This window comes from Sinocyclocheilus anshuiensis, unplaced genomic scaffold, assembly GCF_001515605.1.
Source record: "Sinocyclocheilus anshuiensis isolate Anshui unplaced genomic scaffold, SAMN03320099.WGS_v1.1 scaffold959, whole genome shotgun sequence".
NCBI lineage: Eukaryota > Metazoa > Chordata > Actinopteri > Cypriniformes > Cyprinidae > Sinocyclocheilus > Sinocyclocheilus anshuiensis.
This window is the reverse complement of record NW_015542406.1, coordinates 751,999-761,525: the sequence shown is the minus strand read 5'-3', so window position 1 is coordinate 761,525 and position 9,527 is coordinate 751,999. Positions and strand designations below refer to the sequence as shown.

At 39.1% G+C, this 9,527-nt stretch overlaps 1 protein-coding gene across 2 annotated transcripts in view; it reads right to left on the bottom strand.

Moving 5' to 3' along the window:
* LOC107693039 (COUP transcription factor 2-like) overlaps positions 1-4,252 on the bottom strand; it is an 8,226-nt gene extending 3,974 nt beyond the window's left edge. Inside the window, exons 1-2 of one of the 2 annotated variants that reach the window (XM_016492280.1) lie at positions 3,026-4,252; positions 1,459-2,004 (exon numbers count right to left, since the gene is read on the bottom strand). In XM_016492280.1, the coding sequence (XP_016347766.1) occupies positions 1,459-2,004; positions 3,026-3,485 (1,006 nt within the window). In that variant the 5' untranslated portion in view covers positions 3,486-4,252. The remainder of the gene's footprint in view (positions 1-1,458; positions 2,005-3,025) is intronic. The other variant, XM_016492281.1, reaches the window with a different exon arrangement.
* Positions 4,253-9,527: the final 5,275 nt, after the last annotated feature.

Genomic DNA, 9,527 nt, shown 5'->3' with positions numbered 1-9,527 from the left:
ATATTTATAATGTTAAGAAATAAAAAGTTAAAGTGCAAGCGTACTATACTGTATCGGTGTTATTATTATTATTTTTAAAAACATTTATAGAACCAACACACCATTTAATCCTAAACGTTTAAATCATATTGAAAGCCGTTTTTTTAAAGATCGACAGCAGACTCAAAGAGCAAAATATCCACAAGAGGTGGTATACGACTTTAAATCAATAAGGCGATTGCAAAGTGCTGCCCTACATGACGTGCACTTTTAAAGGTGTAATGTTAACAACCTTTCCATTAATATGTCTTCTTTAAAGTTTTGATTCATTTATATGTTATTGTTATATAGGAAGCATTATCTGCAAAGGAAGCAAAACAGTATATATGCATTCTGGGGCAATCTTTATTGTGCAACTGGTAGGCTACTAAAGCTTTTCTAGTCATATATTCCAAGAGAATATATTCGCCATGAAGTTTTAAATCTGTAAAACTTTTTCGCTTTAGCTCTGTGATACACAAATAAAGAAAGGAAGTCAGGGTCATGACCCAGTTCTGGAACGAGTCCAGCATGTGCCTTGGATCCGTAGATCCTCCTAACAAAACAAGGAAGAACTGTGAGCTTTTAACAACGCACAAAAATGTCTTGTCGCCCGCCACAATAAAGAACAATTAAACAAAACTAGTCACTAGTGTTTATCGCAACGTGAATATATCTATCAATTTAAACTATCGGCTCCAGTGTAAAGCTGGGCTGTGATATGTGTAAACGGAGCATTAGGCCTTTCTTCCCTTTCCTACACAGCCTCACCCCCTCCCTTCGAGCATGACATCCTTAATATCTGTCATTGCAAATAAATACAAATAATTGATTGCCCTTCAAGATCTTATTATGTTTATGTATTGTGAAACTACAACAAAATATGAATAAAGCTACAGTTTATAGTTCGTAAGTAGACAGTGATCAATTTCTCACATTATTTGTATTGACATTATTATTATTATTATTATTTTTAATCTAGACTACGTAGCTAATATAGGTGCTATAGAGAAACTTATTTTCCCATTATTTTGAATGCGTATAAATAATAGTTTTTATGTATTGCTGGCTTTCACAAAATATTAATTGTATCACCATTTAATTCTTAAAAGAGCGTTAAAATAAATTCCTAAGCGTTAAATATAATTGCTGTAGGCTATTATACTGACGATACGTCGAAGACTTCAAAAAAAATATTAGTCAGAAGAAATAATTTCCCTAGTTTTACTTATTAATTGAAATTATTATTAGAGAGCTCTGCAAAATATTTACACTTACGTGGCTATTACGACTTGTGTTTTAATAACGTTTACAGATAAATATGCTAAAACTAGCACGCATAGGCCTACCGTTTTCTAGATTTTATTAAAATAATCCACGTTTCTTTACTGTACAAACACACTGAAATATAAACTAGATGTTTAGAAAATGAAAACTTACCTGAAGTGAATAAAACGATGGCCTTTAAACAGCTGTATTCAGCAGAGTCAACGTGCAAAGCTTTGAGCTTTTCTACTTGTTCTTGGAAGATCCTAATGTGGTCCATAAAGGCGACCACTCTGTCCGCAGACATGGGGGAGGCATGGAGCCCAGCCGCCGCCAGAAGTGGAGCCACATGGAGCGGCATGGAGCATTGAGCAGCGTTGAGCACAAACAACTCACTCCAGGTCAACCTCAAAAGGGCAACCTGGTCGGTAATTTGGAGGTCTGGGAAGAAGGGAATATTCCTGGCCCACTCTACCGCACTAAACAGCATCCTGGCTGCCAGTTCACAAATGTTCTCGATGCCCATGATGTTGTTGGGCTGCATGCATTGACTGCCATACCGAGAAGTCGGGTAGGGCTCCGCTCGTAGTAGTAGAGAGATATATCCGGATAAGTAGGAATGGCAGTGCAGTGGGTCCCCATTTGTCAAGGCGAACTGACCATGGTGTGGCTGTGTGGGTGGCATCCGTCCCCTTTGCACGGCTGCAGTAAAAAGAGAAACTGTAGATATTGATGCTTGAATTCTACAACAACAAAACATAGCTTGACCTTGTTTCTACTTCACTTGGTGTGTTGACACACACCATTTGTTTAGAAAACTACACCAATTGCATTAATGCAATCAATTATTATGTTACTTGACACGTGCAGAACTTTTAAACTATTCATGTGGCCTCCATGATTCTACTGTTAAGTGAAATAATTTTAAAAAATAAAAATGTAATAAACTAGGTTCACGATATGCTCACAAAAATGCTCTGCAAGGTGCACTTCATACACAGAAAATAATTATAGTAAAATCCTATGTTTTACTTAACAGAAAAATAGATATTGGCAAATGTTTAAATTTTAGTGTACTTGTCAAATAATTTGTGTTTACGTTTCACAGCAGACAACATGAGTCCAGTGAATACATGCACAAAGAAAGACATGAATGCTAACCCTTAACCTATTTAGCTAGCGACAGAGTCAGTTCTGCTGTCTATTGAGAATCTGCGAGCAAACTGGGTGTCTGGCGGAACGTTTATTTAAATAAATGCTATCAAAAGCGCAACAGTGATTATTTACTTTTATATCGGAGAGGAGCAATGTAGATTGCGATCGATCTGGAGACCCTAGCCTAGTGTGTGTGTGTGTGTGTGTGTGTGTGTAGGCTATGTGATTTTGGCGCTGCCTCTCCATACTCCCTCGCCATAACCGCACGGCATATCTGCAGTGATATTATTAAAAATCAACACGAACGCCCGTTTTCGCCGCCGAATAAAAGTGGTGATCTATTTAACGTTGCGAACATGTAAAATGCGAAATAGTCGCTTGAGAGAGGGTGTTCATTATTCGAGCATTACGGACGCCGTGATAACGCTCAGACTCGAGGGCTATAGGCGGTTCCTTCGCGTGCCGTGGTCGGGCAGACCGAGAGAGAAGAGTCGGGGATACAATACAGGGGGACGTAGCATGCATGGTTCAATCAGGCTAAATACAAAAGACAAAGACAGCAGTAAAACAACAAAAATCCCAATACCTTCCCGTCTCATGCCAACTTTGAGGCATTTTTTGAGGCGGCAGTACTGACACTGATTGCGATGGTGCTGGTCAATGGGACAATTCCTGTTGGCACGGCATGTGTAAGTGAGGTTCCTTCGTACGCTCCGTTTGAAAAAGCTTTTACACCCCTCGCAAGTGAACTGGCCATAGTGTTTGCCGCTGGATTTGTCCCCGCAAACCACGCACTCTATGTGCTGTGGTTGCGGCTTTTCCGACTGACTCTGCGTCGTCTGGTTCGTCGGGGTGGACTGTGTGTTGTTGTTCGGGGGTCCTTGAACGGGTGTCTGAGGGGTCGGAGGGGCGACCTGAGAGGCCGTCAGACCTAGCTGGCCTGGTTGAGGGGTTGGAAGGGATAGTCCTCCTTGGGCTTGCGATGAGAGGGTGCCCTGGGTCTCGGCCACATCGTCCTGGGAGCCTCTCCACACTACCATTGCCATATCTATCAGTCAACGTTGAAAAAACTTTTTGTTCCCCGTTTTTGGTTTCGGAATGCTTTGTTTCAAAAATAATAACGCAGCACGGTGCCTTTATCACTTAGGAAGGTAAAATAAATAATTCAGGATCGGCACGGTGGGTTAGAGTCTGAATGTCCGTTCAAAGTTGCGCACCGACGACAAACAGTAGCTAGTCTATTTCTTGACTGAAATAGCGTTACCTGGCATGTGGCTAAAACTGAAGCAAAGACAAGCCGGATAGCAGCCTTGCTCTTAGAGGCCAAGTCCAGGGGCACTTGCAGTCATCCATCCAGTAAACCCATCAAGGAAATAATGGGAAATAAACACGGCGGAAGAAGATATGAATAGAGCAAGACAGAGAACTTCGCGTGTGTAGCGATGTTCGGACGCGCAGAAACACGCAGCTTTCAAAGATAGCCTACTTGCGACACGCGAGAAGTTCCAGCGTAAAGTCTTGAAGAAAACCAACTGACAAAAAAATATTGCCGCTTCTTCCTTTTCTTCAGATGAGGTAGCGCTTGCAGCCGCGCGCAGTTGCAGCCTGTGCTCGAGTCAAATACGAAGTCAACTCTCCGGTAAGCAGGACTGATAATAAAACAAAAAGATCACAACCTATAGAACCTCCTTCATGCGCGTAAAAATAATAAGAGAGAGAACAGAGAATCAAAGTGATCAAATATGTTAAAAAGGGGGAGGTTAGGAAGTGACTGCGATTTGTAGGCGCTGGGCTGGCAGAATGCTTTCTCTCTGATCAGCTCACTGAGCTCTCTATATAGTGAACTTTGACACGACTGCTGCAACTTAGCACACGTTACCATGGAGATGAGTTGCCATATATGGTAAGTGACTGTGTTTGACTGGTCAGAGCTCAAGGACCTCCCCCTGAACCCTATTGGCTAGTCGGCACTTGTGCTACTTGGTTCTTTGCCAAAGCCAGGAAAAAGGGTCGAGGAGCCGCTTGGTCCTAAAGAGAGTAGGACACAGTTCGATAGAAAAATGATCGCAATACATGTGTTCATTATTTTTATTTATTTGAAATAAAATCCACGATTGCCATATATTTTAAAGCCGCTTTCCACGCCACATAAGTCCGGGGCTTTTCAAGAATCAATATTACGCAAATGTATAGCTAGGCCTATATATGTTATAATTTTTGGTTTTTAAATAATGTGACCACAAACATAATATCTCCGTGATAATGGTATTTCTGTCATTTAGATTTTGGATTTTCCAATGTGTGTTACATGTATTGCATACCTTTTAGTTACATTTATATAGACTGGCCGCAACGTATGATTTGGTCACTTTCATTAATCCATTTATCCGCATTAACGCCTCATTTCAAATCATGAAACTGCATAGCCTATCATTTATCAAGTCAATAATGCCCTGACAAATACATTTAAAACAGAGACCGTTCACGAGGCAACATGCAATTTACGCGAGAGGCTATTGTTGTAAAGTTCGAGCAGCCTATTTGTTATATGTCAAAGATGTATGCGAAATTCTACTTTGTCAGCAATAATGAAAAAATAAATCCTACTAAATTGATAAAAAAACAACAACAGGAGTCAGAATGTGTGCAAGCTATATGTGAATATTAGGCTACAGTTGTTTAATTTTAGCAGAACATGAATATCTTACATACGTTGCGTCTGATTTTATATAGCTACAATCTAATAAAGTAGTCCAGAATACCTATTATATTGGCGTATTACGTATAGGTGTTACATTTAAGTCGAATGACTTTACCTTCAAAATCCAAAAAAGATATCTGATGATTACTGATGTTTATACCGTTATCTACACAATTTACAATCTTACTTAGGAAATCAGCACCAATTGTCACATATGCTGTTGTGTAGCCTATATGTTCTTTCGTTGTAATCATGAATGCTAACAATAAAGTAAAATTAGCTTTTTTTTTTTTTTTTGAAAACTTGTCATCATAATACATTGTGATTTATCGCTATGTATATCGAAGGCCAAACGGGCCTCAATACAGAATGTTTTTTTTTGTTTTTTTATGCAGATATACTGCATTCAGCGTGTTCTCATATAATAAAAGATAAGTTTAGGGTTATTGTGCTTTTAGGGCCTTGGCATGCTACAGATATATGTATTATTCAGTGAAGTTAATAAAATATCCCACAACTTCCTCGAATGGATCAGTGTTTTGTTTTGTGTTGTCTTTTTAAGAAAAGAAAGAAAAAATCCCCAAAACATTCAAAAATCATGCAAACATAAGATGAATGATGGTCATTGAGAAAGCAGAAGCCCAGAAGTCTTATGTTAATTGCCATGGATGTTCGCTGGGAGCCCCGGGGTGGTCAAATGAGGTGTCTCCCTTTTCGCTCCTCGGGTTATAAGTCAGAGCACTTTTTTTTTTCAAAAGCTCGCTTGTTGAAGTATACTTTCTGTATCACCAGGGGTTGTCGGAGTTGGGTCCACTGAAAAACGTACAGTGCTAAATCACAGCATATGCTGCCTCGGAGGAAAAACTGAAGACTGGACGTACAACAGTATATGGGCGCCCCCTAGCGTTTGGATTATTTCTGCCTGATATCGCTCTTTAAGGTGGAAGAGCCATCTTAAATGGAAACTACATCGGTCGCTCGCCTCTCACATACACCAAAGTAACTTGCGCCTATTTTAATCTGATTAATGCTTTTGAGATTTCCTTCTAATTGACTTGGACGTTGCAGAGGTGCGCTTGTAGGTCTCTTCAACACATTTTCTCCACAGTGTTGTTCACGCACGGGAGTATTGCAGCGTTTCGGTTTATTTCGGCCAGTTTATTGAAACGATCAAAAGTGAGCACCGTAGCCTACCTCATCTCTGACCATTCAAAAGCCTGTATGTGAACAAGACAGCCGACAGCAATGCCGCAGAAGTAAATTATAGCGTACCGATGCAAAGTGGATTTTACCCCAAGATCAAGGTAAGTGTTAATATTTTCACACTTTAACTTGCGAAGACATGGATGTTCAGTAGGCTATTTGTTTTTTTTTTTAAAGCAAGAATACGACTCTTAAAGGCGCATAGAGAGACATGCATGCAATACACCAACATCACTTCTTAAATATCAGCACAATTACTGACAAAGACCAAAAAGAACGAATAAATAAATAAATAAATAAAATAGTGCTCATGATGCGATGATTGTATAATGAATGGACAAAGTATTCTGCTCAAGGATGCGTTTGCTAGATACAATGTTAATTTTAAAATAATTTTAATCAAAATTGTGAATGAATTCACAACACACAAAAAAAATAAGGTTCACTTAAACATACATATTCCAAATAATATGTACATGCTAAGTGAGTTTTGATTCTCAACAATTATAGCCCAAACATGCCAAATGCATATGATGTTGCTTCGTCTTCCCCGTGATGCATCGTCTCCTATATGAAAAATATACTTAGTCTTCTCTTTCTGTGCGAATTAACCCTCTGTTTGGAAGTGGAACCAACGTTTCCTTTTCCACTGACGGATTTATACACAAAAATGCGGCTCTCTGTTTATTTGAATGATTACTAAAACTTTAGGGAGGGAAAAAAGACAAACCGACAAGCAAAATCGGTCAAACTTTTCTGAGACGCTTAAATCACATGCTAATATTTAGTGCATATCCTAATAGAAGGACAGTCGTGTTGATGACTTTGAAGATAGAGATTTTTAGTTTTTGTTAAAAAAGAAAAAAATGACAGAAGATGCTCCTGTGCGTCTTTTTCGTTTCCACAGAAGGTAAAAAGCTTCCTCAGTGCAGCTGCTTTGTGTGGGCTGTGTGATTGGGGGAGGGAGGGGTGAAGTCAGGAGAGACACCTGTCTGTTTATGTGCAAACTAGTAACGGTGATATGCCTTTGTCGCTTTTTCAATGGTTAAGTCCAAAGTGAGGACTTTATTAGATCAATGAATTAAGATAATTGAAGCAATAAACCTTTACCGTTATGCAAATGTTGTTCTAATATGCCATTAAGTTCATGAACAGACACAATCATAAATGTACAAGAATGGACATAAGAACATCCCATCAATAAGGGTTTGCTATTTAAGCTTACCCAGAATAAAACAAAGCTAACAGCACTTCAGAAAACACTACTGCATGCAGTCGTCAGACGAATATAAGCTACTGCATTCACTAGTGACGTCAAATTGCTGTATAACAGACAATTATAGTTGAAGTAAAGTAATTCAGTCAATGCCTGACAGGTTTTAAGAGTTGTGTACGCAGGGCGCTTTAATTGTCTGTTCTGGTCTGCCCAACTATAAGCTATAAGGAGAGTCAAGTTTCAGGAGTAGTAGCAAATAAATATAGCCTAAATAAGCTGAACGGAATGTCATGCATATACAACCATTCAATAGGCATTCAAACAATAAATATATAAATAAATAAACAAACGCCTGTATTCATATCCCATTTTTATTACCCCATTTCCAACGCAAAGTCGTAAAGACACATTGAATTATATTATATATAGTCTAGTCTTAATACAAAGGCCTCAAATGTGACTCCTTACACAAGTAGGCTATAGCTAATCACAGGACGTACATTTCATTAAAATTCCAAAAACAAAGTTTTATTCATTAGGTTATTTGTGCCGCCTCGAAAAGATCACAAAATAAAAGCAAACGCCTATAGCAACCCAGTAGAAATGAATCACTTTGCACTTAAAATAGCCTGCAATCGGTGGTTGTGCTGAAGGAACTTTGGACAAAAGCCGTTTTCAAGCAACTTGATGTTGATCAGTAAAGTGCAAGCAAAGCCGTCCTGGCACATTTATCATTGTAAAACGCACTGCACAAGAAAGAGTCCTCGCACACAGAGCTCAGCAAGTGTCCACACACACAATAGCGCTCCCCATCGGGACCTCCATCGATTAGGACGAGACACTACACTAAATATTTACTGATCACACACAAATAGCAGGATCTTTAACGATTTTCCATGGCTGGGACGCGAAGAAAGGGGTAAATCACTTTATTATTGTTTGTAAAGTAAAGTACGCACGCTGGGACACGAGGTGTGTAAGATGTGACTCCTGTAAGAGGAGTTATACGCGAATAAATCGATAGACATTGAATAAGCAAAGCCAAATATCCAACCCGCAGCAAATCTCAGTCATCAGCCGACTGCATATAAAACTAGACTTTAAACCTTAAATAAAACAGCTAAACTTTGATTAGCCTAACTAATATATCAAATTTAATATCGAACATAAACAATACATAGCCTATATAGCCTAGCCTATATATATATATTTGTTTTCCACTGTACTCCCCCAGCTTTTATTGAACACTCACATTTTGCTCATATTAAGTCGCGGACATGACAGTAATTCTCAAAAGCTTTGCGAGCGCAGGTTTAGGCGCAGGTGTCTATTGCGCTTTGACGGGTTGGAAGAGAGGAAAGTTCACCCTAATCTTATCGCTGCCTCCACCGTATCCTTCAAGCAAGAGATAGAGGGAATCTGACCCTCGGGTCACTGAGATCCCGGCCTGATTAACCCTTACGGACCCGGTACGGAGCAAAGGTTAACCAGGCTAATCAACACGAGGAGACTGATTAAGGCGAATCAGAAGTCAGAAACATATAAATATAATTTATTCTTTTAAATATCTAATTATTACCGAAAAATGTAACAAAATGTACAATTGCATCTCACAGATTCTAGGTCATTAGGCTATATGTATATTGGATGCATCATGCTAATGAAGGGCTGACATATTTGGGCTTCAAGATGATGACATTACGCTAAGACGTAACACTGTAATAATTCAGTTTTAACTTTTATTATTATTATTATTATTATTATTATTATTATTATTATCATCATCGCTGCTGAATGCTTTTAATTTGCATGCTTATGTTGGGTTGATCAGACCTGTGGTTTTCATTCCTGGTCCAGGGAAGCCACAGCACAGCGCATTTTGTCTCAGACGGTGTGGTTTAAAACGTGTCCAAACGAGCAAGTAATAGACCTGTCAGCTGGTGTGGTTGCAATCTATATGTCACATCT